Consider the following 27,648-nt stretch of genomic DNA (forward strand, 5'->3'; position numbering starts at 1 on the left):
CGGGAGCTCGGGGAGTAGCGGCCATGAAGAGAGATGGGGAACCACGGAAAAACTCCAGGCCATAGATGAAGTCCCAGGGTTGAAATCTTGATCCTGTCATCTACTAGCTGGGTGACCCTGAATAAGGCCACTCCTTATCCAGCCCCAGCTTCCCTGTGTGTGCAGAATGAGCTGGGCTAGGTGATGTTTCAGGGTGGTATTTCCCAGGCCCTCACCACAAGACACTGTCACTGAAGCAGGCAGGGCCAAGCCGGGTCAGGGGCCAGTGCTCCGGGGCTGTTTCTTCATGGCAGGTTGGGGCTCCATGCAGGAGGAGAAGTCCCTACAAGAGATCCCATGTGAGTCCAGATAACCCTAGTGAGCTCAAGACCCAGATTATCTGGAGTGCTTCTCACCTGAGGGGGGTGTCCTTTGTCTAGAGAAGGGGATTGTGGCCCCACTCCCAGGTGAGGCCGAGCCTGCCCTGGGAACATCCCTCTCCTTCCTCTCTAGGAGCTCCCAGCAGAGGCTGGACGCAGGATCCTAAGGGGCAGAACGTGGACCTCCTGCGGGCCACAGCAGAGCCCAGGCTTCTTCCTATGAGTGTGTCAGAAATACACCCTCTGGGTGGCTCAGTCGGTTAAGCGTCCGACTTCGGCTCAGGTCATGACCTGGCGGTTTGTGAGTTCGAGCCCCGCGTCGGGCTCTGTGCTGACAGCTCGGAGCCTGGAGTCTGCTTCAGATTCTGTGTCTCCTTCTCTCTCTGCCCCTCCCCGACTTGTGCCCTGTCTCTATCAGAAATAAACAAATGTAAAAAAAAAAAAAAATGCACCCTTGGACAGTCTGTCCCAGCACATGGGTACAGGTGCTGGCCACCCCGGGGCCCGGCACGTCCTTGCCGGTCCCACCCTTCCCTGCAAGTGACCCAATCTTTATCTTCAGCTGGAGCCCCTCCTGGGCGCAGTCTCCTCCTGGTGATTCCCATTCCTGACACCTCAAATCAAGTTTATCCCAAACTGAGCTGAGCATCTGTCCCCACCCCAATCTGTTCCCCTTTTACCTTTCCGAGTCACTCAAGCCAGAGTGGTGTTTTCCTCGCTCCCCACATCCAGCCTCTTAGCAGGACCTGATGATTCCCCAGATACCCCTCAGGTCCTTCTCTCCGTGGGCTCTATTCCTACTCCTGTGCAGCCTCCCCATCTCCCACCTGAGCACAGCAAAATCTTCCCGCCTCCAGTCTGGCCCCCTGCCCACCTGGCAGCCAGAGATATATTTGGAAAATGCCAATCTGACCGTGGCATTCCGCTGCTTCAAATTCTTCAACAGCCCTTTATAAAGCACATCTTCCTTTTGAAAAGCCTGCTGTGATCTGGCCCACCTGTCCGCCTCATCTCTCAGCCCCACCCTACCCATCTCTCAACGCTGGGGGCAAGTTCTGGCTCTGCTTGAGGACCCCTGACACTTTATACACAGTGTGGCCTCCGCCTGCAATGCCCGTGCCCCTCGGCCCACTGAACTCCCACTGGCCTTCCAGGCCCAGATCAAATGTCTCCTCTGGGAAGCGCCTTCCCCACCCCTCCACCCCCAGGCCAAGCTGGTGGCACCCTCCCCTGGGTACTCCCAGAGCACTTCCCATCATGCAGCGCAAAGGCTTGTTTACGGGTCTGACTTGGGCCTGGCTGAGCTCCTTGAGGACAGAGCCCTGCCATATTTATCTGCACTCCATAGAGAGAGACTTAGAGAATGTGAGAAGGTGGAGGGAGGGAGAGAAGGGAGGGAGGGAGCAGAAGGAGGAAAGAAAGGCAGGAAAGAAAAAAGGAAAGAAGAAATGAACAAGTCAAGCAAAGATACCAGGGGAGAATTCATTCATTCAAGGATCCATCCATCCATTCATTCATTCAACAAATATCTATTGAATTCCTATCAGGCTCCGTTCTAGGCACTAAGGATACAATTAGCAAGCTCAAGTGACTGGCAACTGACTCTCAGCATTTCCAGGTGACTTTGGTGTGTGTATGTGTGTGTGTGTGTGTGTGTGTGTGTGTGTATGTGCAAGCCCTTCTGTCTGTAAGGGCCTGCTGCCGGGGCACCTGTCTTCCCTGGGGCCTGGTGCTTTTAGCATCTGTCCCTGGATCCTGTTGCAGCCCGAAATAAGGCTGTGAGCCACGACAAGGCAGGAACGATTCTTGATTCTTCTCAGCTGAGGCCAGAGCCGGCTGCAAGGGCACACCCGGTTCAGACTGGACCGAGGACCACTAACACCTACATGACTACTCAGCTCTCAGCTTCCCGACAGAGGTGCTAATCTTGAGGGTCTGACCCTCCCTCCTGCACACTTCGGTTCCATCTCTCAGGTACCAGGATCTTAGGGGAGCTCGAGGAGCTTCGGGGCGTAGGTAGAGAGCATGAGCCCCAGCCCCCAAGCAGAGGAAGGGCCCTGCGGAGGGGCTGGGGAACGGGGGGCCTCAAGGAAGCTTAGTGCCTGAGTTGGGAGCAGAGGGATTCTAAGCTCTAGGCCACTTTAGGTTGAATGAGGAGGGGTGGCTGGGATTCGAGTTGGGCATTGGTGATGGCTCTGCACAGCATTTCAAGATCTTTAGGCTGTGGAAGGGAGCAGCGTCCGTGTCTGTAAGATGAGAGCCCTTCCCAATGTCCGTGCCTGTCTGTAAGGGGAGTGTTTATCAAGAAACAGACCCGTGCACTGTAGACTCCTGAGTGGTCACGGTCAGAGCACTCTCCCCTAACTCATGGCCCTCCCCCCCAAAAGCCTGTAGACATGCTCATGTCTGATACAGTTTGTGGGGCGGGCAGGGGGTTGTGGATGCCCCAAAGTCTATCTGTGGATCCCATGATCTAGCTCACCCTCCTTATGTAATAAGGGCATATCAGAGGAACTGAGGCACAGAGTTGGAGAGCTACCTGCACACAGTTACAGAGGAAGTCAGGGGCACGGATTGGACTCCAGGTTGCCCAGTTCAGTGCCCACCGACCAGGGGCCATGTGTGGGTGTGGGGTATAGATAGAGGCAGACTTTTTTCCAAAGGAAGGAGTGTAGAAAAACCTGGAAGCAAAGCACAAGGGTGGGTAGTCTGTCAGGAGCCTCAAGGGCTCTGCCTTCTCTCCTGGGGGCAAATCAGGGAATCTGGACTTGGAGCCTGCAGGGATCCTCTGGGGCTCTAGATCTCTTTTTGTTTGTAAATCTCCTCCAAGATCCCTGGAAAGTGCCATGAGATGCAAATGGGGGGGGGGGGGGGGAGGGGGGCGAAAGTCATGCGGGGGAGGGGCAGAAGAGACCCCCCTATAAGTCAGCTGAGGGAGGGGGCATAGGGAAGGGGGGCGATGGGTCTCTCAGCTTCCTTGGACCAGCCTGTGCCCTCAAGCCTCCAAGCCAAGTATTGGGGATAAAAGGACAGGACCAGCCTTGTAGACCCCAGACTGACAACCCATCCATACCCCCCTCTCCCTGACTTAAACTTCCATCTTCTTTCAGCCTCTGATTAGAAGCTCATCTGAGCGGATGACAGTCGTCTGAGACCCCCACCTCCCCTACCCCTCATGTCCCAGAGATCAGCCCCTAAAGAAAGAGTGCCTCCCTGACAACATGTGAAGCACATTGTGTGGCCTCTCACACCTCCCTTGCCTTCCCTGGACCTCAGTCTCCTCCTCTGTACCCAGAGGCCCCAAAGCCCTTTCCAGCTCAGACAGCCCTTCCTTGAGACTAGGGTGGACCAAGGCGGTTCAGGGCTGAGGCTGGGTGGACCAGGGACTGAGAGGAGGTCTGGGGGTGGATGGAGGAGGGCTGGCCCATTTGCAGGCATCTCTCTTCCACAGGATGATCCCTAAGGAGCAGAAGGGGTCCGTGATGGCTGCCGTGGGGGACCTCACTGAACCAGGTAAGGTGGACTCAGCCCTTGTGGGTTCCTCCGACCCCATCCTTTCCTGGTTCCAAAGTGCAGCCACGCAGGCCTATTGGCCCGAGGCCCGGGCAAACAGGTGTGAGTTCCAGGCCAGCCCTGAGGGAGTGCCTGTGGAATCTGCCACTTGGGCTGGGAAGTTTCCCGAAGCATTGGGAGGGGCCTTGCCCTGACACCCACACACCCAGGAGCTGAGACTGAATGCCCTAGACTGGGCCCTGGGCCCAACTAAGTCCTTATCTCAGCCCCAAGTTGAGCACTGAGGGCGCTGGTCCCAGATGCAGCCTAACCGTGGCCCCAAGCCCCCCGTACACTTGCCCTTGCTTCCTGTAACTGTGGGTCTCACCGAGCCCCTGTGGCAAGAGACAAGGTGGCGGGGAGAGTAAGGCAGGCTGGCAAGAGCAGGCTCCCCAGGGTGACTCAGACCATTTCACTTAAAAGCCAGCTCACCCAATGAAGAAATCATCTAAAACACATGTGTGTCACCATAGAAGACCCCTTCTGGAACTCTCCGCGTAATTCTGGAGTCTGTTCATTTGGCCTACGTCAGGGCATTTCAAGTATTTAAAAAAATGAATTCAGCCAAGTCCTAGCTCTCAGGCTTTAGTGTGAATGATAGTGAAGTGGTGTTGCGGGTTCAAGATGCAGAGTCCCAGCCCCTACCCCCAGGGATTCTGATTCAGTGGACCTGGAGGGGGGCCACACATTCACCTTTCAGGCAAGTGTCCTGGTGCACGTGGACAGTGAACCAAGCTCCGGTAAACCCTCATCAATGGACACCACTGCGGTTTTGCCCCATGCAGGGTTCTAAGAAGTATTTAATCATGTTAAATGACTTTTTTTTTTTTAACGTTCTACTTATTTTTGAAAGACACAGAGAGACAGAGCGCGAGCAGGGGAGGGGCAGACGGAGGGAGACACAGCATCCGAAGTAGGTTCCAGGCTCTGAGCTGTCAGCACAGAACCCGCCATGGGGCTCGAACTCACAAACTGTGAGATCATGACCTGAGCTGAAGTCAAACGCTTAACCAACTGAGCCACCCAGGCTCCCCTAACCATGTCGTATGACTTTATATGTGAGTGGTCCTAACCTGTTTTGTGTGTTCTTGCCTCCTTTTGTTGGCATCAAGTTTTTCTTTTTTTTAACTTCATGATTTCCAGTGCTAAAATATGCCAACTTGGTGAGGTATTGATGCTCTAACTAGAAGAACCAGGCAATGCTTTATCTTTCCCTTTGTCTAAGTAATTAGTTGCAGCGCCCCCAAATGTGGACACATATCATTTATGCCAGACTGGAAATGTATATGTTGTTGACTATCGCTAGGGTATTAACGCAAGACAATTCTGAAACTAAAGAAAAGTAGAAAGAAAAAAAAAAATCTCATAGTCTCACCATCAGAACACAGCACTGTAAGGTGATGATAATGAAAACACTTACCATTATTATGTACTTACTCTGCATCAGATCCAGTGCTAAGGGCTTTTATGCTCTATGTTATACACATAAACAACAACTCTGTAAGTTAGATATTATTGTCCCTGTTTTGTAGATGAGAAAACCGAGGTTCAGAGGAGCTAGGTGATCATGGATGTAGCAGTCAATAGAGCTGAGATTTCACTCCAGATCTCTGTCTCCAGAGCCCTCTTCCTTACTACATGGTTGTACAAATAATACATCCATTTTATAAGACATTCAGACAAAACAGACATGAATGACTTTGAAAGTGAAAGTTCCTCGTAATGGGACCATCTGGAGATAACCACTGTTAGCATAATTGTGTAAATCCATTTTCCGTTCATATACAAACGTATTTATATAAACGCAAATACATGTGGGCTAAGTACTATACGCTGGGTTCTTTAGCTTGCTTTTTTTTTCCCACTAGCAGCGTACCAGAGACTTCTTTCCCTCCTGCTATGATTTCTCTCTCCACCCCCTCCCCCTGCTCCCCCAGCACGTAATATATTCAGCATATTGATACACACACACCTTACTGGCAGTCGTGAAGGCTCATCTCAGGTTGGACCCTTAGGAACAGAGTTGAAGATTCTCAAGCAAGTGACTTACTGAGGTTGGACTCTCAGGAGGAGGGAAATGACAGAGCGGGAGAGGGTGGGGGAAATTGCTAAGCCAGGATATGGGCTCATCTGTAGCCCAGGTTCAGTCTGACCTTGTGGGGGCTCCAGGCCCCCAGAGTCCACAGAATTCACCCTGCCTTCAGCGAGGGGGCCGTGAGCACTTCTGCTCAGCCAGGCAGCTCGCTGCAGAAGGGGCCAGTTGTGACACGGAGCCACTGATAAAGGACATCTGGGCAGCACCCCCACAACACTGATGCCCGGTTTTCACAATCTGAAACCTCACTGCCGTAAACATCCTTGTATACATAACTTCAGGCATGCTTATTCAACTTTTCTCCCTAAGAATGAAAGCCTAGAAATAGAATTGTTTCCTTAAATAGATTTTATCTGTAACTTTTTTTTTTTTTTTTTTTTTTTTACTGTCGAGGTCAATTCATCTGGATAATATTTGACAGTATGATGATGCCAGGGGACTTTTTATTATATATTTCGGTATAAATAGTCTTTCATGCTTTTAAGTATGCAATACCTTTTCTCGTTAAAAATTAGTGTGATTTCCAGCCCTCCTCTTCCTATGTCCTGTATGTAGTCACTACTAATATTTGGCACGTCTCCATGCAGATTTTTCAATGTGTGCATAAACAGATAGTACTTATTTTTTAAAATATGAGTGCAATCCTAGAATACAGATTCTTCTGAAACTTGCTTTTTTCCCCCTCTTACCCTACAATGGATCTCTTTCTGTTCCTAACATGTAAAAGGTGCGCTCTCTTTATTTGCTGAAAGAATGAAAAAAAATCATCAGCCTCCTTTTTTAAAAAGGCTGTTTGGATCCCATCGAGTGGAATGAATCACAGCACCTGCCTGGGCCTCGATGCCGCCTGGTGGCCACATCAGGCCTGTCTCCCCGTCCCGTACTATTCTCTTACACAACGTTGGCAACCTCTCTCCCCAAACTCTCAATGCCTCCTCCCCTATCCTCGTTCCCAGCTGATGACCTTGCTTCCTATTGCACTGAGAATTATGGAACCAAAAGGGAACCTCTGTTTGGCGTTCCCTGTTTTTCTTGCCCACGTGGTGGCTGACCTCTCCGTGCACGTGTCTGAAGCTACCCCTTCCAGTTGGGCACCAGATACCCTCCCTGCCCCTCTCTCCTGCCCAAGGACATTCTTCCATTCTGCCCTCTCTCTACTGCATTGTCAAAATTTCCCATCAGCCAAAAAGCATGCTTTTACTTCTCCCTCTTAAAAACAGACAAACACCTCTTGACTCTACAGATGCCTCAGGTCCTGTAGAGCATAACTCCTCAACGTTGTTGTCTATACTTTCTCCCCTCCTCGCTTGCTGTCTTCAACATTTTATTAAGCTCATTTCCAAACACACAAAAATAGAGAGTGCAAATCCCCATGGCCCTCCTTTCATTCCTGGAGTCCAAAGCAAAACCCAAAGAGCCTGTCATTTCATCCCCCAGTACTTCAGGAGGCATCCAAAATAATGAAAAGAGGGGGTCTGGGTGCCTTAGTTGAGCGTCTGACTCTTGACTTCAGCTCAGGTCATGATCCCAGGGTGGTCGGATTGAGCCCCACATTGGGCTTGTGCTGAGTGTAGAGCCTGCTTGAGATTCTCCCTCTCTCTCTCTGTCTCTCTCTCTCAAGTTGTTAGCAACTTTGGCTTGATAACCAGTGCCACCATCAACTTTCTTCAGTTTTCTAGTTTGTTTTAATGAGCATCCAAAGAAGGACCACTGTTTATTTGGTGGCTGCGTCTCTTAAATCTCTTTTAATCTACACCCTACCCCCCGCCCTTCCGGCCCTGTCTTCTTTTTTTTTTTTCCATGTCATTCACTCCTTTGAGGAACCCAGGCCAGCTGCCCTATAAAATGTCCCACATCCTAGATTTGGTTCATTGCTTGCTCGTGGTGTGGCTAAAATGTTCCCCTGTCCATTTTCTCGTAACACTTTCCAATAAGGTTTTCACGCCCAAATACTCCATGGAAACTACTCTTGTGAGGGTGACCAATAATAACCCCATGACAGTAAAGAGGACGGCCAGTATTCGGCCTTCCTCCTCCTCACTGAGCAGAAGCATGTGGCTTCGTGATCAACCCATCTTCCCCGAAACACTTTCATCACTTGGTTTCCAGGGCCCCACACTCTGGATTTCCTCCTGCTTCACCGGGCTCCCCTTCCCAGGCTCCGTGGCTGGTTCCTCACCTCCTCCGTCTGAATGCGGCAGGCCTGGAACTCAGGCTTGGGATCTTTTTACCCATTCTCACATCCCCAGTGATCTCATCCAGCCTTCCGGCTCTACATACCGTTTATAGAGCTGGAACACGAACCTCCGTGTATCGGATTTTAGAGATGGACAACTCTGGCCACGCTGTCCCCCCCGTATCCCTTTCCTGTCAGTGCCCTCACCACTCCGTCACTCCTTGCCTCCAAAAGCCTTCCCTTGTTGGGAAGTGTGTAACAGTATGTGTTGGGCTCTGAAACTCCTCTTCCAGGAGAGCCTGGAAACCCTCTCCATGGCTACAACGACTCGTCCTAACTTTCAGAAAAGAAGTAAATGTAATAGTCTTCATCAAACAACAAAGACAATGACAAACACCGTTTGTAGGCCCACGATGCCCCAATGTGTATCTCAGGTCAGTTTGTCCCGTGAGCACTAGGCTCACGGATCTGGTGCCCTCCTCGGCTTCTCCGTTTGGGTGTCGTCGAGGTTCTTCAAACCTTATATGCCCAATTCTGCAGGCAATTAAGGGGATTTAAATATGGATTAGGGATTTTATGAAATAAAAATGTGTTCACTCGCACAGGTGGCGATCTCTTACTATTATTTAAATTCAAGTTAGTTAACATACAGTCTTGGTTTCGGGAGTAGAACCCAGTGACTCATCTCTAACATGTGACACCCAATGCTAACCCCAAAAAGTGCCCTCCTTAATGCCCATCACCCATTTAAGCCATCCCCCTGCCCCCCCCCTGCAACTTCAGTTTGTTCTCTGTATTTAAGGGTCTCTTATGGTTTGCCTCCCTCTCTGTTTTTTTTTTTAATTTTTTTTTAATTTTTTTTTTTAATATTTATTTACTTTTGAGACAGAGAGAGACAGAGCATGAAGCGGGGAGGGTCAGAGAGAGAGGGAGTCACAGAATCTGAGACAGGCTCTAGGCTCCGAGCTGTCAGCACAGAGCCTGACGCGGGGCTTGAACTCACGGACTGCGAGATCATGACCTGAGCCGAAGTCGGATGCTTAACCAACTGAGCTACCCAGGCGCCCCTCCCTCTCTGGTTTTATCTTATGTTTGCTTCCCTTCCCCTATGCTCATCTGTTGTGTTTCTTAAATTCCACATATGAGTGAAATCATGATATTTATCTCCCTCTGACCTATTTTGTTTAGCATAATACATTCTAGTTCCATCCACGCGGTTGCAAATGGCAAGATTTCTTTCTTTTTGATCACTGAGCAATATTTCATTGTATTCCAGTATACCACATCTTCTTTGTCCATTCATTAGTTGATGGACATTAGGACTCTTTCCATACTTTGGCTATTGTCGAGAGTGCTGCTATAAACATGGGGGTGCATGTGCCCCTTCGAATCAGCATTTTTGTATCCTTTGGATAAATGTCTAGTAGCGCAATTGCTGGGTCGTAGGGTAGTTCTATTTTTAGTTTTTTGAGGAACCTCCATACTGTTTTCCAGAGTGGCTGCACCAGCTTGCATTCCCACTAACAATGCAAAAGAGATCCTCTCTCTCCGCATCCTCGCCAACATCTGTTGTTGCCTGGATTGTTCATGTGAGCCATCCTGACAGGTGTGAGGTGATATCTCATTACGGTTTTGATTTGTGTTCCCCTGATCATGAGTGAGGCTGAGTATCTTGTCATGTGTGTACAGGTGGAGATCTTCAACTGATAAAACCAAGTCACAAAGCTTGTATAACTATGATTTCATTTTGGCTGAAAACTCATACATGAATAGGTAGTCTTTAAAAAAAGATATGAACGGACACACACTAAGGTGTTAAAAGTGGACATCTCCAGGTGATAGAAATGGCATTTTTCTCTTTCCCCTTTATATCTGTATTTCCTAACTTTCTTCAATGCACATATATGCTATTTTTATAATAATAAAGGGCTATTTTAAAACTGAAAGAACAGACGTCTAACACTGAACTCCTGATCTTGCCCCCTCTCACCCTTCCTCCTGCCCTCCCTGCCTCAGTGAGCGGCTGTGCCTTCCTGCCAGTGGCTCAAGCCAGAAAGTCCCCCTCTTCCCCTCGCATGGCTCACACCCATGGCTTACCGTTAGGAGATATCTACAATCTGACCATGTCTCACGGCTCCCACCACTGTGGGCAAAGAGCTGCCGAGGACATTCGTGGAAAAAATACAAATGGCCAGAGAACATCTGGAGGAACTCAGTTTCACTGAGTGTCAAACACATGCACATTAAACTCTGCGAGCTCATTTCTGCCCCCCAGGCGGGCTAAGATTCCGCGGCATGGTACTGGAGCTGCTCAGAGGAGGTCACTTGGAGGCTGGCAGCCCCGAGTGCCCTGAGGGTTTGGTGGTAAGAGCTCCCTCTGGCCTCTCTGAGCAGTCCCTTTGCTGGACCTGGGCAAGAAGCTGAGCGTGCCCCAGGACTTGATGATGGAGGAGCTCTCGCTACGCAACAACAGAGGATCCCTCCTCTTCCAGAAGAGACAGCGCCGGGTACAGAGGTTCACCTTTGAATTTCCAGCCAGCCAGAGGGCGGTGAGTTAGCCCCCACCGTGCTTACCGGGGAACTGAGGCCCGGTTAGCCTAGAGCCAAGCCTAGAGCCAAGCAGCGAGTCAGATGAAGACCTCTGGCCCCCGGGGAGCCCCTCCAGCTCCAGCTGGAAAGGCTGTGACATTCCCATCGGCTGGAGCCCCTAACTTGCCGTGTGATCCTAGAAAAGCGTGACCTCTTTAGGGCGCCTCTCCGTAGACGCAAAACGGAGAGCGGACCGGGCAGGGCGAGCTGTGGGGTGAGGAGGGCACTCTGGCTCCTACAAAAAGTGCTCTGGGCTGAATTGGCAGTGAGCAGGATTTAGATGAGACTTGGGCTTGACCTCAGAGAGAGAGAACGGAGAGAGAACCTAAGAGAGAGAACTCCTTCTCTTCCTGCCTCTAGAAGAAGGAAAAGGCCAGAAAACGGTCTGCTGGTAGAGACAAGAACGGCTTATCCTCAGGCTTCAAAGAGTCCACAGGTAGTTTCAGTCACTCAGGGGCATTCCACTCATACGCCACTCCATTTCTGGACTAGACAGGGGGTGACTGAGAGGGGACGATGTGGCAGGATGCACAGGAGTAAAGACGACAAAACACCTACCTTCGCGAGGTGCCTGAGACAGCGCTAACCACGCACTTCACATGTATCATCTCATTTCGTGCTCATAGGGCCCTGTGAGCTGATATTATCATCATCAGTACTTCCATCTCACAGACAAGGAAACAGACTCAGGAAGGTTATCTGGCCAGGGTCAATATTAGAATAGCATCTAACATATAGAGCCCATCTCCCTGTCCCTGGCACCGAGTTTAGCGTTCTACGCTATTAACTCATCCCCCCTACCCCGCATCCCAAGGATGTGGGCACTAAGATTATGCGCCCCTCCCTTTTTCGGTGTTGGGACAACCCTGGATCCTTGCCCCACTGAGCCTCCCTGTGGTCTATTTGTGCTCACAGCTAGTAGACCGAAGCGCCAAGGGGAAGGTGACGGGAACAGCGGGAACAGCAGAGGCCAGCCCCCTTCACGCCCAGGGGAAGGTGAGCGTAGAGGGAGCCCCGGGAAAATGGGGGAGTTCGGGGGAAGGAGCCAGGCAGCTTGGGCCAGTCTGTGGCCTCTGAGCGCCCGCTCCTGTGCCCAGGTTGCCAACGGCCCCGAGGGGCAGAGCTGCAGCTCTGAGCTCCACATCTTCCGGGCCACGCCCGGGGGCCCCGAGGTGGCCCAGCCGTCAGCCTTCCCTGCGGAGCGCCCCCGCAGCCCCAGCGCCCTGGCGCCAGGTGAGTTCAGCTCCGGGTCCTGGGACCAGGGCTGGGGGACCCAAGCGTGGCAGTGCTCCAGGGTGGGGCAGGGACAGCACCCAGAGGGCTGTCTAGTCCACCTCCCTGACCACCCACGCCCCTCCACAGATCTAACACAAGCCCAGAGAGGCACAGCAACGTCCCCAAGGTCACAAAGCCAGCCAGAGTCTACGCCCTGACTCGAGATGCCGGTCCTTCTTGCTTCCAGGGGTGGGGAACCCTCAGTCCCCTTTGCTGGCGCAACTTTGGCATTACATCCCTCCTACATCTCTATCCCAGCTCCAGACTTCCCTCCCCCAACCATATCCACCAGGTGGGCGGGCGTGGGGGCAGAGGGAGAAAAGCCCCCCGGGTGCCCCAGCCTGCCTGCCTCCCACACGCCCTGCTCCACCTCCAGGCTATGCCCAGCCGCTGAAGGGCGTCCCGCCGGAGAAGTTCAACCACACGGCCATCCCCAAGGGCTACCGCTGTCCTTGGCAGGAGTTCATCAGCTACCGGGACTACCAAAGCGATGGCAGAAGTCACACCCCCAGCCCTGCCGAGTTTCGAAATTTCAACAAGTAAGGATGGGTGGGCAGCTTGGGGAGAGGTCCCTAGGGGGTGCAGGTGCCTGGCACAACACAGTAGTGGCTGCATTTCCCAAGCCCTTGGACATGCCAAGCTCTATCTGAACACTTACACGTTGATTGAGCTCTTGCTAGAACTCGGTAGAACTCTTGCCTCAGCACATAGTAGGTCCGCAGTAAATGTACAGGGAGTGAATGGGTGAATGTGCCACACATCTCGGTTTCTGCACACAACAGGGTGGGGATGTGCCTCAATGTTTTCTATTTCGCCAGTGAAGAGACCCACTCAGGAACACCGACAACCCGCCCACAGTCATGAGGCAAGGAGCAGGGCTGGGATCCAAGTCTGGGTTAGTCTGACTCCAGAGCCCAGGGTCTTATTCTCCCGCACTCCTGGTGCCACCCCTTTGATGGATATCCTCCCTAGGTAGGGGCCCTGGATCTCATTACTCCTAGATCAGCTCAGCCTTTTCCTCATGTTCATCAACGGTCTGGAAGAGGTCTAGAAATGGCTTGAGGCTCTATCAGAGTGGGGAATGGCAGTGAAACGTTGGACAGTAGAGGTGAGAGCCACAGAAGAGTGGCTTGTACTATTCAGAGCATGGGGCCTCATCGTGGGCTTAAATGCAGACTCCTTGCTTAGCTGTGTGACCTTGGGCAAGTGACTTAACTTCTCTGAGCCTCCATTTCCCCGTCTGCATCATTACAGAATCTCTTCATAAGTTTGTTGTGAGGCTGGCATGAGAAGTCATAGGCAAAGTTTCTGGCAAGGAATAAGCTGTCAATAAACAGTAGCTATTGGTATTAGGAGTAGTAGTTACAGGCTGAAATGATGGTTGGGAAAGCTATTAAGGAGAACTGAAAGGGATAAACTTAGTGTGCTGACCTAGGGGCCCAAAGACAAATCATAGGAGTCAAGACAGGAGTCTGGCACTGGAGGAAGGCCTTGGGCTGGGGGATGCATTTCAACTGCAGTCGGCTTCTTCGGTCTGATGCTATTTCTGAAAAATGCTCCTCTGGCTTTGGCTGCATTAAAGTGAGAAAGGGGAGGGTCCACCGGAGGAGGCCAAGGTCCAGCTCTTCTGGCCCAGACCACATGCAGAGACAGTCTGACAACTGGGGGTGACCAGCACTGAAAAGAGACTGCTAGGAAGGGAGGTGCTTGCCCTCAAACAGCTGATAGCCAGGAGGGCCCCTACAGGAAGAATTGTGCCCAACAGGCACCGTGTGAGCCACGAGCCATTGGCAGACGTTCTGGGGTTTCTGCCAGGCGAGACTGCGTTCTCCCTCCTCCGGGGGCCCTCAGCTCCTGCCTGCCCAGCTATTTAAAACCCTCAGCAGACATTCAGTCCCGGGCGCCGGCTTCCAGGCTGGCCAAGTCGAGTCATAGCCCCATCTATCTCACACTGCAGCTATGACAGGCTGAAGCACCTTCCCATCAGCAGAAGGAGGACCTTCGGGGGCCCTGAGCCCAGGCCCCGTCTGAGACAGAAGGGCCAACTGAGGCTAAGAAGCGGGGGAACAGCAGTGTTGGTGGCCAAGCTGTGCTCAGGATCCAGGGCTCTGGGCTTCTAGTCAAGGGCCGAATCGTGAGGCCTGTGCAGCTTGGAAACTGCCCAGCCTGTTCCCACAGGGCCTGGCTGTTGCCGCCACAGCCGGGGTGGTCTGGGCAGAAATGCTATACTGGCTGGAACCCAGGCTGGGGCCTGCGGTCTGCCTTTCTACCCCCGGGGGGCAAACACTCCCCCATTCCCATTGGTCCTGGGCTTCGAGGAAAACACTACACAAGCAATGCTTTTTAACTTGTCTTAAAATGAAAAAAGTTTAAATTTTAAATTTTTTTTTTCAACGTTTATTTATTTTTGGGACAGAGAGAGACAGAGCATGAATGGGGGAGGGTCAGAGAGAGAGGGAGACACAGAATCGGAAACAGGCTCCAGGCTCTGAGCCATCAGCCCAGAGCCTGACGCGGGGCTCGAACTCCCGGACCGCGAGATCGTGACCTGGCTGAAGTCGGATGCTTAACCGGCTGCGCCACCCAGACGCCCCATTAAAATGAAAAAAGTTTAAAAATAACATACTTATATTCTCAAGACACACACACACACACACACACACACACACACACACACACTACAAATAAAGAGAGGGCCCTTTGTTCACCATCCTCCAATCCCAGTTCCCTTCCCAAATGGAATACCGTTGTCAGGTTGGTGTGTGTTTTCAGATCATTTTCTACCAGCAGCTACATTCTGATAGGGGATGGGATTGTTTTATGGATAGTGGGCATTTTCATACTTTGTATTTCATCATGTAACTTGCTTGCCTTTTTGATTCAGCAGTATGCTTTTGAAATCTATCCTACATAATACAAACAGATCTTTTCATGCCTTTTAAGCTGCTGTATGGTATTCCACCATGTGAATATACATTTGTCTTGTCCATTTCTCTGCCGTGGACATAGGGGCTGTTTCTGGTTTGTCACCAATCACTGCTTGTATCCATTTGTCTGTGCACGTGCTTTCCTAAGCCGTATGCTCACAGGTGCGATTGCTGGTTGACAGAGTTTGCACATGTTTAGGTGAAAAAGATGCTGCCAAATTATCTTCCAAGGGAGCAGCACCAATTTACCCTCCAACCAGCAGTATCTAAGTGAAACTTTGCCCCCACCACCTCATCAACTTTGCCCCCTTATCAAATTATTTCTTCTTACCAGTCTTATGGGTGACAAATGGTGCATCTCCTTTATAAACTCCAAGCAGGCTCTGCACGGGCAGTTGGGACTTGAACTCACAAACCATGAGATCATGACCTGAGCTGAAATCAAGAGCCGGTTGCTTAACCAACTGAGCCAACCAGGGGCCCTTCTCAGTGCCCTTTCTAATCCTCCCTTCCCTAATTCTCCCCTGTTCTAAGGGGAGATGAGCAGGGCAAGGAAAAACCCCATTCCAGCTCCTTTGGCTTCTGGAGCTTAATACTTAAGGGGTACCTAGAGTTTTGTCTGGGACCAGCCAATTCTAGCTTTGAAAATTTCATTCCCATTCCCAAGCAACAAGCCATCCACACTAGAAGGAGACTGGGGAATGGGCAGAGCCAGAGAAACCTGTTAAAGACAGTACAAAGCCTGGTATAGGTGGGGAAACGGAGGCCCAGAGGGAGGCGCGGAGGGGGCCCCACATCGTGACCCGCATGTCAGTGCTCTGCCATCCCTCTCCCACACAGCCCACCTCTTCTGCTGCTCTTCTCTCCCCAGGACCCCGGTGCCCTTTGGAGGACCCCTGGTTGGGGAGACTGTTCCCAGGGCAGGCACCCCCTTCGTCCCGGAGCTCATCAGTGGCTTAGAACTCCTCCGTCTCAGACCCAGCTTCAACAGAGTGGCCCAGGGCTGGGTCCGCAACCTCCCCGAATCTGAGGACCTGTAGCCCCAGCCTGAATATTCAATGCCCTTATCTTGGTGTCCGGGTGACATCTTGGAGCCAAGACTTGGGGATGGTCCCTAAGTGGGGTGTGTTTCCAAATTTCCCGGAGACGATGTTTTGAACACAGATTTCTGGCCTGCCCCAGACTTGCAGCATCAGAATCTCCTGAGTCGGGGAATCTCTATTAGTAACCAACACTCCCAGGAGACTCCAGTGAAACTCTTCCATGGTTTGTGTCTTTAGGAATCCAAGCCACCAATGAATTCACATCCATGCCACCACCCCTCCCTGCTCATGTACTCCAGCTTACACTCCTCCGGCGACAGGGAGCTCACTAGCACCTGTTTACCTGTGGATAACTCTGATAACTAGAAAGCTTTTCCTTTTATTGAGATGCAGTTGGCCCTCATTCATGGGCTAAACATTTGCTACTTACCTACTATGCACTGGACACCCTGCCAGCCCCAGGGAGAGTGTGTGGTGAATAAGCCCAGGCTGTGGCCTAGAGGAAGAGAGGACAGTAGGGAAGACAGCTTTGGAAAGCAGTAAATCGTGTTAATTTTCCCTACAGCACACTAACTGGGGAATAAAGTGCCGTGAGGCAGAGGAGGGGGTCCCTACCCCTGGGTGTGGGGTGGGGTTCTGGGCCGCTTCTCAGAGACTTTGAGTGGGACCCCAGAGGAGGAGTGAGAGCCGTCACGGGAAGAGGGAGTGATGGGGAGGGCATTCCTGTCGAGTAAACCAGCACGTGCGAAGTGTGGAATTGTGCACAGGTGGAGGTGTTCTGGAGAAAGGAGAGGGCTGTGTTGGAGGGGTGAGGGCCACCGTGGGGGCGCACTCTGCTAAGGAGATGGGGGCAGTTTTTAAGCTGGGGAGTGATGGGTCTTCCTAAGTGGGGCAAAGACTAGAGAGGACTGAGGCCGGGAGCCAGGAAGCCTACAGAGAACAAGGTCTGGACTAGGCAGGTGGCCATGGGGATGGAAAGAAGGGGCACGCCTCTGGCCACCTTCTAAGACAGGTGCAATGTGGGGCACCTATAAGGACTCCTTCTTTCTTTTCTCCTTCTGCTCACCATCCTGAGCAAGCCTCAGGGTAAATCATGTGCTAGTTTCCAGCAGGGGTAGTTCAAGGGCTGTGCTCTAGCTCATTCGGAAAAGGAAAGAAAGGAGCGCCTCTCAGTTCAAGTGATGATGGGAAGGACAATGATGACGATGGTGCTGGTGGCTGCTTTTTATTGGGTGCCTCAGTGCTTGGGCTGGTAGTAGACTCTTCACATGTCCTATTTCTTATTTTCAGTACAACCCTGAGGAAAAGGTATGGTCCCATTTTACAGATGTGGATATCCAGGCTCAAAAGAAGCGGCTTGTTCAGGGACAGAGCTAAAATGGGAATCTGTCTAATTCTAGTGGCTCTCCCTTTTCACTCCACTGGGTGGCCAGGCCAAGCCCACTCACTCTGGAATCATCTAAGCATGGTGTCCCGCCTTAGGGTTTAGAGGTAAAAAGCGCACGCTGGGTAGTCAGACCAGATGAACTGCTACTGTTAGCTGTGTGAACTTGAACAAGCCATTTCTCATTGGTGGGCCTGTCTCTGCGCCCCCCCCCCCCCCCCACCAACCCCGTAACATGAGGGCAAGACCAGAAGCCCTGTGTAGGGTTGTTGCGAACACAGTGATGGCCACATACCTAAGAAGCTCTCAGTCATTCTTAGATTCCGTGCAGCCCCTGCTCTTGACTGGAAGAGACGTTCTTGTAGCAGATGCAGCTTGAGAAGTTGTCTGCGAGAGACCATTGGGATCGGTAAAGCTTAAGCCTGAAGGAAAGCCTCTGATCACTGCAGGACTCCCTCTGGACATGAATTACCTCCTCACCGCCCCCCCAACTCCCTGCCACCCCGCCTCCTTCTGCCTCTTCCCTGACTCCCTCTCTTGGGGAGATGAGAAGGTGAGAAATCCAGCTAATTCCCAGGGTGCATGGGACAGTGGTTGCATTTTGTTCTGGACTTCTACTTCACCCCACACATTCTCAAGGGGCCAGCAGCCCATTAGACTTGCTTGCAATTAACGTGTTGTCTTGAGTTTGGGGGCTGCTGTTTAAAGCCATGTTTGCACGAGCTGAAAACCAACCATTAAAGTGTCTGCCTCTGCTGTGTCCTGGAGGGTGATGGCCACCACCAGCTCCAGGAGAGGAGAGCCTAGCGGAGCCGGCTGCTCCCAAAAGCAAATCCTCACTCTTTCTTCTTCTGATAATATGACTTTCACTGATGTTGTTTAAAAAAGAAAGGTAAGAAAGAAAGAAAGAAAGAAAGAAAGAAAGAAAGAAAGAAGAAGGAAGGAAGAAAGAGAAAGAAAGAAGGAAAGAAGGAAAGAAGGAAAGAAAGAAAGAAAGAAAGAAAGAGAAAGAAAGAAAGCTTTTTAAATAAATAAATAAATAAATAAATAAATAAATAAATAAATAAAATGTGAAAAGATTTGCCCACATAGCTCCTCCCACGCACACAGATAGACTTTCCCAGCCTCCTGCATTCTGCCTGATTCCCACATACTGGAGGTAACCACTGGTAACAGTGTGGACCTTGTAGAATTCTAGAATTACTTGAACCGGTAAACATGGATGCGTACATAGATGCATAGGTACAAAAATATGTCTTTAATGGGATCATACTATGTGCATTATTCTGTATTTTGCACCTTTATTCAACAGTAAGTAAAATTTGGATCCTGAAAAGGCAGGCCATTTAGCCTTTCATGTAATTTGTGGGCCTAGGAAGCCCTTCATATAAAATCCTATTCTTTGCTCATTCACATAAAATTCTGTGCTTTTGGCTGTTTTGTTCCTTACATAAATAAAATCGCACAGTGATATAGAAATGGCACAGACGGAGCATAGCCACAATGTCGGGAAAGCAGCCATTAGATCCTGCAGCTGTGAAGGTAGGTGAGCTGCAGCTACAGGTAACATCCAGAGACTGATGCACCTTGGAAACAAAATGGCAAATGCAAAGGAAGGAAGATACAAACATAGATGTTTGTTGATGCAAGGAGGTGTTAATGTAAAAGTCAGGATGGTGTTAACTTCGGGATGAAAGAGAGGGTGGTGATCAGAAAGGGACACATAAAATGCTTCTGGGGACAGTTGGGCAATTTCTGCTACAATTTGGGTGATTGTTACATAGGTGTTCACTTTAGAATATTTAGTTGTACGTCTGTGTTTTATGTACTTTTTCTGTACATGTGTTAGGTTTTACCAAAACAGTCCCTCCTTTTAAAAAGGTAATGGGCAAGGGTGCGTGGGTAGCTCAGTTGGTTGAGCATCTGACGTTTGATTTCCGTTCAGGTCATCATCTCACAGTTGAGGTCAAGCCCCATATCAGGCTCTGTGCTGAGCATGGAGCCTGCTTGAGATTCTCTCTCTCTCTGCCCCTCTCCCTCACTCATTCTGTCTCTCTCTCTCTCTAAAAGAAAAAGAAAAAATAGTTAATGGACAAATCAATGGTAGATCAGGTGTACTGAAGGAAGAATTAGTGAACCAGATGTGCCCATAATGCTTCATAGAGAGGTAAAGAGTTAGAAAGTATGAGAGAGAAATTAAAAGACATGGAGAATAAAATGAAAATGTCCAACAATACTGACAGGAATTCCAGAATGTTTTAAAATGACTGGGGTTTTCTCAGATTTGATAAAAGGACATAAATTCACACAATTCTCACCCTATCATGAGAAAGGATATTAAATCCACACTTAAGAACCATTATGGGGCACCTGGGTGGCCCAGTCGATTAAGCATCCAACTCTTAATTTTGGCTCACGTCATGATCTCATGATCGTGGGATCGAGACCTATGTTGGGCTTTGCACTGGGCATGGAGCCTGCTTAAGATTCTCTTTCTCTTTCCCTTTATCCCTCCCCACTCTCTCTCTCTCAAAAAAAAAAAAAAAAAAAAAAAAAAAGAACCATTGCAGTGAGGGGCACATGGCTGGCTCAGTTGGTGGAGTATATGAGTCTTGATCTCAGGGTCATGAATTTGAGCCCCATGTTGGGTGTAGAGATTACTTAAAAATAAAATCTTTAAAAAAATTTTTAAAGAACATTGTAGTGAAACTGCAGAACTCCAAAGTCACAGAGAAATTTCAAAAAAGTTGATATTGCCTACAAATTACCCAACACAAAAGCTAGGTTACCTACAAAAGAGTATTTAAAATGACAACCATAATAGAAAAACATCTTCAAGAGGTGAGAGCAAAACAAATTCATTTTTAGACAAATAAGTAGTGAGAGAATTTCCCACTAACCTCTGAAAGAGCAAAAGAACATGCTTTAGGAAGGATCCAGAATAAAAGTATAGAGTCTAAGAAGCAATGGTGAGCAGAGAAATCAATTCAATAGACAGCAGGAAAGATGAAAAACAAACAAACAAACCAGCAATTAAAGGGACATGAAATAAGGTAGTATAAATACATTCAAATATATTAGTTATCACAATAAATGTAAATGTGTAAAATTCACCAATTTAAAGATAACAGTTTAAGTCAAAAGTAATTCCAGCTCTACGCTTTTCACAAACAGCACTCCTAAAACTACGACACAGTAGTAAAAAAATGGAAAAGGATAAACCAGTTAAATACTACCTCAAAGAAATGTGTTCCAGCCATATTGACATCAGACAAGGAGACTTTCAAAGAGCATTATTGTGATAAAGAGGATCCTTACATAAGGATATAACCAAAGTCATAGTGGAAGATTTAACACAGTTCTTTTAATTATTGATTGGTTATCAGACAGAGTAGGGAATGTAGGAAATTTGTACAATAAAATAAAAATGTAGAATACTGCACTGCCAAATTAGAGAATACTCACTATTTTTAACTACTATGAAACACTTTATAAAATGAATACACAAAATTCAAAACTTCCATGCATCAAAGGACACTATCAAGATGGTGAAAAGACAATCTACAGAATAAAGTTATAAACTCAAAGAAAAAATAAATATCCATGCATCCACAATAAATTATTGAATAAATAAATAAATGGGGAGAGAAAAAACAAGTCTTCTTTCTTCCCCACAAAAGACTTCCAAATAATGTATGTAGAAACCTGTCCTTCAGGAGGTGGAATGTAGATCCCATCCTATTGATTATAGATTGGACTTATTGACTTGCTTCCAAAAAATAGAGCATAGGTAGGGAAAAAGAGTAAATTTACAAAGGAGAAACCTGGAAGACATCACCTTAACCGAGTAATCAAGGTTAACATCATCAATGATATAACATGATAAGGGCACTTCTCCTTGAGATATTTTCCCCCAGATCTATAACCCCAGGCTAATCACGACAAAACATCAGACAAATTCAAGTCAAGAGACAGGCTGCAAAATAGCTCACCAGTACTTTTCTGTAATGTGGTAGACTGGGTTGGATTCTGGAACAGAAAAAAGGATATTAGAGGGAAAAATGGTGAAATTCAGATAAAGACTTAGTCTAGTTAATAGTACTATACGAATGTTTATTTCTTGGTTTTGACAAAGATACCATGGCTATGTAAGACATTAACATTAGGGGAAGCTAGGTGAAGAATAACAACTCTCTGTACATCTTTGCACCTTTTCGGTAAATCTCAAGTTACTCCAAAATAAAGTTTTAAAACTAAAGGAAAAAAAATCCCCAAAAGAAAACTCCAGACCCAGATGGTTTCACTGGTGAATTGTATCAAATCTTTAAGACAAAACTAATAGCAATATTACATAAACTTTGTCAAAATATAGAGGAAGAGGTAACATTTCCAAACATGTTTTACAAGGCCAGAAGAAACTTGACAAAGACATTACAAAAAATTCAAGACCAATACTTCTCATGAACATAAACACAAAAAAACAGTATATAGATAGATAGATATAGATAGATATCATATATAGATATATGTTATGATACATTATGTCTATGTTGGGTCATAGGGCTTCAAATGGTGATGGTGGTCAAAAAGGTACAAATTTCTTTTTCTTTTTTTTAAATATAATTTATTGTCGGGGCGCCTGGGTGGCGCAGTCGGTTAAGCGTCCGACTTCAGTCAGGTCACGATCTCGCGGTCCGTGAGTTCGAGCCCCGCGTCGGGCTCTGGGCTGATGGCTCAGAGCCTGGAGCCTGTTTCCGATTCTGTGTCTCCCTCTCTCTCTGCCCCTCCCCCATTCATGCTCTGTCTCTCTCTGTCCCAAAAATAAATAAACGTTGAAAAAAAAATTAAAAAAAAAATAAATAAAATAAATATAATTTATTGTCAAGTTAGCTAACATACAGTGTATACAGTGTGCTCTTGGCTTCAGGAGTAGATTCCCATGATTCATAGCTTATATACAACACCCAGTGCTCATTCCAACAAGTGCCCTCCTCAATCAATGCCCATCACCCTATTTTCCCCTCCCCTGCACCCCTACCCCGCCTCCCCCCATCAGCCCTCGGTTTGTTCTCTGTACTTAAGAGTCTCATGCCTTGCCTCCCTCTCTGAAACTATTTTTCCCCCTTCCCTTCCCCCATGGTCTTCAGTTAAGTTTCTCAAATTCCACGTATGAGTAAAAACATAGGATATCTCTTTCTCTGACTGACTTACTTCACTCAGCATAATACCCTCCAGTTCCATCCACATTGTTGCAAATGGCAAGTTTTCATTCTTTCTCAAAAGGTACAAATTTCTTGTTACAAGTTAAGTAAGTTCTAAGGATGTAATGTACAGCATGGCGATTATAGTCAATGGTACTATATAGCATATTTGAAAGTTGTTAAGAGAATAGATCTTAAAAGTTCTCATCACAAGAAAAAATGTAACTATGTGAGGTGATGGATATAAACTGGACTGACTTTGATAATTATTTTGCTATAAATACAAGTATCAAATCACATTGTTCACCTTAAGCTAATACAATGCCAACTGTATCTCAGTAAGAGTAGAAAAAATAAAATAAATTTTTAAAAGAAATAAATTATGACGAAGTTAGGTCTATCCCAGAAATGCAAGGTTGCTTTAACATTTAAAAGTTGATCAATGTCAGGGCGCCTGAGTGACTTAATTGGTTTTGGCTCGGCTCATGATCTCATGGTTCATGGGTTCGAGCCCCGTGTTGGGCTCCACTCTGGCAGCACGGAACCTGCTTAGGATTCTCTCCCTCTCTCTCTCTGCCCCTCCCCAGCTTGCTTGTTCTCTCAAAATAAATAAATAAACAAACTTAATCTAAAAGATTTAAAAATCAATGTAATTCACCACACTAGCATAGTGAAAGAGAAAACCATACGAGGCATAAAAAAAGGACTGACAAAATTCAACAGCTGCTTACGGTGAAAATTCTCAGAGAATTTGGAGGGTAACTTCTTCAGTCTGATAAAAGGCAGCTACAAAAGAAAATCTACATCCAATATCATACTTAATGGTAACATGCTGAAGTATTTCAGTATTGGGAACAAGATACAGATGTCCACTCTCACCAGTTCTATTTAATATATTACTCAAGGTGCTAGCCAGTTCAGTAAAAAAAAAAAAAAAGAAAAAGAAATAAAAGGCATGAAGATTGGGAATAAATAAGTAAACTGGTCTATATTTGCAGATATTATTCTTACATAGATCATCACAGGAATCTATAAAGCAAGTACTAGAACTTGCAAGGTCACGGGATACAGGGTTGATATACAGAAACCCATTCAGTTTTATATATTAGCTGAAATCATTAGAAAGTACGTTTTTTAAAATTCCAGCTGCAATAGGAACAAATCGCAAGATTCTTAGTGATAAATGTAACAAATATTACATCAGACCTGTGCGCTGATGGTGCAAAATACCGCTGAGAGAACTTACAGCAGACTTCACGCGATGGGGACACGTGCCGTGCTCTGCACCGGAAGACTCAGTACTGTTAAGATGTCGATTCTTCTCAAATTGATCTACAAATTCAACACAATCCCAATCATAGCCCTATGTTTTTGTAGAAATTAACAAACTGATCTTAGAATGTATACGGAAATGTAAAAGACCTAACAAAGGAAAAGCTTTTCAACAAAGAAGAAATGAAGTCAGTGGGGTGGGTTTGAATCCAATCTGACCGGTGTCCTTATGTAAAGGGGGAAATTTGGAAACAGTAGATGTGTACACAGGGAGAAAACCATGTGAAAACGGAGGCAGATACAGGGGGTGATAGTTCCATAAGCCAACAAATGCCAAAGCTTGCCAACAAACACCAGAAGCTAGAAGAGGGGCCTGGAACACATTCTCACAGCCTCAAAAAGAATCAACTCTACCAACACCTTGATCTTGGATGTCTAACCTCCAGAAAGGTGAGACAATAAATTTCTGTTGGCTCAGCCACCTACTTGATAATACTTTGTTACAGCAGCTTTGGCAAACTAATACATATTTTTGTATGCTAGACAATAAATGAGACTTCATTAAATAAAAAATCTCTGCTCATCAAGAAAATTGCTTATCATCTTTCCAATAGGAAAGTTAATAGGCAAGCCACAGATGTGAAGAAAGTATTTGCAAACATATATCTGACAGAGGACTAACATCTAGAACATACATATATTTTAAAAACTCCTATAACTAGTTAATAAAAAGACAGACACCCAGTAAGAATGGCCAAAATATTTGAACAGACACTTCACAAAAGAAGATATATAAACAACCAACAACTACTTAAAAAGGAAATGCAAACTGAAACCACAATGAAATACTACAATATGCCCATCAGAATGGCTAAAAGTCAAAAGACTTTTTATATGAAACTTTGGTGATGTTTTGGAGCAACTGGAACTCTTGTTGGTGGGAATGTAAAATGGTACTACCATCTTGTGAAAAGTTCCAACGGTTTCCTTTAAAACTAAATGGGCACCAGCATTGTGATCTAGGAAGTCCACTCTATTTATTTCAAGAGAAATAAAAACATATATTCACCAAGAAAAAAAAAAAGTGTACAAGGATATCCAAAGCAGCTTTAATTCATGATAGCAAAAAGTTGATAGGTAAGTGATGGTATAATCATACAATGGAAGGTGATGGTATAATCATACAGTGGAATGCTACTCAACAATAAGAAGGAATTATACACATCCTGGATGACCCTCCAAAACATCATGTTGTTAAGAAGCCAAATACAAGGAGTTCACAATGCATGATTCCATTTATGTAAAGTTCTAAAATAAGTAAAACTAATTTATGGTGAAAAAAATCAGAACAGTAGTTGCCTCTGGAGATTGATGGGGGCAGGGTATTGACTAGGGAGAACAGGGGTCATTTTTCTGGAATGATGGTAATGTTCTACATCTTGACAGGGATTTGGGTCACATAGATGGATACAATGTCAAAATTCTTGAGTAGCATATTCAAGATATGTGCATTTCGATCTGTATAAATTTTACCTAGAAAATCTACAAATATTGAACTCAAGTTCATTATATAAATGCTTAAGTGCTTCAAGGTGAAGTATGCTGCTGTTTTCAGTCTACTCTGAAATGCATAAAAAACAGATTGATGAATAGACAGGTATGTGCTGAAGCAAATATGGCCAAATGTTAATTGTAGTTCTGGTTAGTAGATATGTGACTGCTCACTGTAAAATTCAACCTTTCTGTATGTTAGAAAATTTTCATAATAAAATGTTAGGGAGAATACAAAGACTTCAGGATCTCTGAGGAGGGTAGCTTCTTCTAATCTTAGAAAACCATTTCATCTCCTATTAGTGTTTCTTGGAGGGTGGTCTTTGCCTCACCAACTTGTGTAGACCCACTGAAGGAACTTAAATACTGAAGTTTAAGAACTAGTGTTCTATATGCAGGATCTCACTCCACACACAGAGCTTCAAATGCTACTTCATTGCCAACTCCCAAATCTTGGGGTCTTTCTTTAGCTCCAATTCCCTTTGGGCTGGGAAGTTCCATAGGTCTTCCAGTTAAACTTACCAACCCCCACATTGGACTCATTTTCCTACCCCTGCATCCCAACCTCACTGTCCTCCCCTAACCATCATTCTCGGTCAGGAAAAGCACCCTTCCACCCATCTGACCAACCCAGGGACCTGGGGCGGGGGGGGGGGGGGTCATCCTTGACTCTTCTATTTCCATTTATTTCAGGTTACAGTGGTGGCTCGCTGACTTGTCTAAAACATCTGTCACATCACTCTTTGCCCCATGGGCAGTCACTGCCTTAATTTGTCATGATGCAGTGCCTTCTGAGCCTCCTCCATGAGGGGAGCAGCCCAAAATACCACAGGCAACGAGAAGGGTTGGGAGGGGAGGCATTATGACCAGGAGACAGAGGTTAAGTAATGTGCCCAAGGGCACACAGCTGGGAGGTGCTGAAGTGAGGATCTGAATGCAGATCATCTGGCTCCAGAGTCTGTTTAAACCATTACTCGTTATCAACAAAAACGGGGTTTTTCTTTTTTTTGTGATGAGATTCAACTACATCTCTGTTACTCGAGTAACACTAGCTGCTAACAGATAAACCCCCAGGTCTCAACACTTTGCTATAACAAAAATTCCCCCCATCATAATGCTCTCCTCCTCAAAGCAGTGATAAGGAACCCAGGCTCCTTCCATTGTGACTCTGCCATCTTCCTCCCTCCAGAGGAGGGATCATCCTCCTGTGTCTTTAGCCAGATGGGAAAAGAATTCATGGGATTGGGTGAGATGTTTTTACAGACCTGGTCTGGGAATGGCAAAGGTTACTTTTCACCAAGTGCACCCCCAGCTGTGTGCCCTAGAGGAAAAGGAAACGGAGTTGGTTAAGTACCTAAGAGTTTTTGTCAAAATCCAATTGCTCTTAATTCTGATTTACTCAAGAAAAGACAGCATCGCTTCTACACTTCAACTTATGCTGGCATATTATGCTTTTCAAAAAAAAATATATCCACAGCCAGAGAGTGCAGAAAATTTAGAATCCCCTCCTTCTCGAAAAGAATATACAATTAGAGTCATATATTTACATACATATATACGTACAGATATAAATAATCAAACTTGGCATTATTAAAACACTACACGTAATCCACATCTTATTCACAAATTGGCTAAAAATCTTTTACAAGTTCAAAAGTAGCCCAAAACAGAAACAAACCCTACCCCAAACGGTGTCAAAATACTTGGAAGTACCCTCACCGATTCACATTTGGCATTATTAGAAATTAAATCAAATTTTCTAAGTCCTTCTAGATTAATTTTGAAATCTTTAAAAAACAAAAATTAAAATTAAAAAAAAGCAAGCAACCCAGAGGAAGCTCTCTAGAGGAAAAAACAATTTTCTCCAGAGAAGTTAAAAAAGGGTCCTGTGGGTTATGTCCATCCCAGAAATACATAGTTTACCCAAGTGACATGGAATTGGCTTCAGGAAAAATAGACTTTTGGATAATTTTTGCTTGTTTCTCTTTAAAGTGACCTGGATAATATGGCAGTGACTTTTTAAAGCTCCCATTTTTCAACCACCTCCTGGCAGCTCCGTGCCAAGTGCCTTCTGTGCATTCTCTTATTCCAACCTCACAACTAACCACAAGCACTTACGAAAAAGGCCTGGGCCGTTTTCCCATCCTAGAATGGATACAGAGATAAAAATCAGAACAGTCTAAAGCCAAAAACTTACATTTATACATAATTTGATTCTAACTGC

General features: G+C 46.8%; 1 protein-coding gene across 3 annotated transcripts; it reads left to right on the forward strand.

Moving 5' to 3' along the window:
• The first annotated feature begins 1,750 nt into the window (after window positions 1-1,750).
• On the forward strand, window positions 1,751-25,664 carry MYOZ3 (myozenin 3). Of its 3 annotated transcripts, none has more exons than XM_040497851.1 (8): window positions 1,751-1,977; window positions 2,180-2,333; window positions 3,811-3,872; window positions 10,577-10,731; window positions 11,687-11,767; window positions 11,869-12,004; window positions 12,423-12,585; window positions 24,488-25,664. In XM_040497851.1, exons 3-8 carry the CDS (start codon window positions 3,812-3,814, stop codon window positions 24,552-24,554), a joined length of 663 nt encoding a protein of 220 aa, XP_040353785.1. In that variant the 5' UTR covers window positions 1,751-1,977; window positions 2,180-2,333; window position 3,811; the 3' UTR covers window positions 24,555-25,664. The 3 variants fall into 3 exon arrangements, with proteins under 3 accessions (XP_040353785.1, XP_040353765.1, XP_040353775.1); XM_040497831.1 differs by lacking the exon at window positions 24,488-25,664 and adding an exon at window positions 15,845-18,154 and having other exon boundaries at window positions 1,754-1,977; XM_040497841.1 differs by lacking the exons at window positions 1,751-1,977; window positions 24,488-25,664 and adding an exon at window positions 15,845-18,154 and having other exon boundaries at window positions 1,989-2,333.
• Window positions 25,665-27,648: the final 1,984 nt, after the last annotated feature.

This window comes from Herpailurus yagouaroundi, unplaced genomic scaffold, assembly GCF_014898765.1.
Source record: "Herpailurus yagouaroundi ecotype Mexico unplaced genomic scaffold, PumYag 29, whole genome shotgun sequence".
NCBI lineage: Eukaryota > Metazoa > Chordata > Mammalia > Carnivora > Felidae > Herpailurus > Herpailurus yagouaroundi.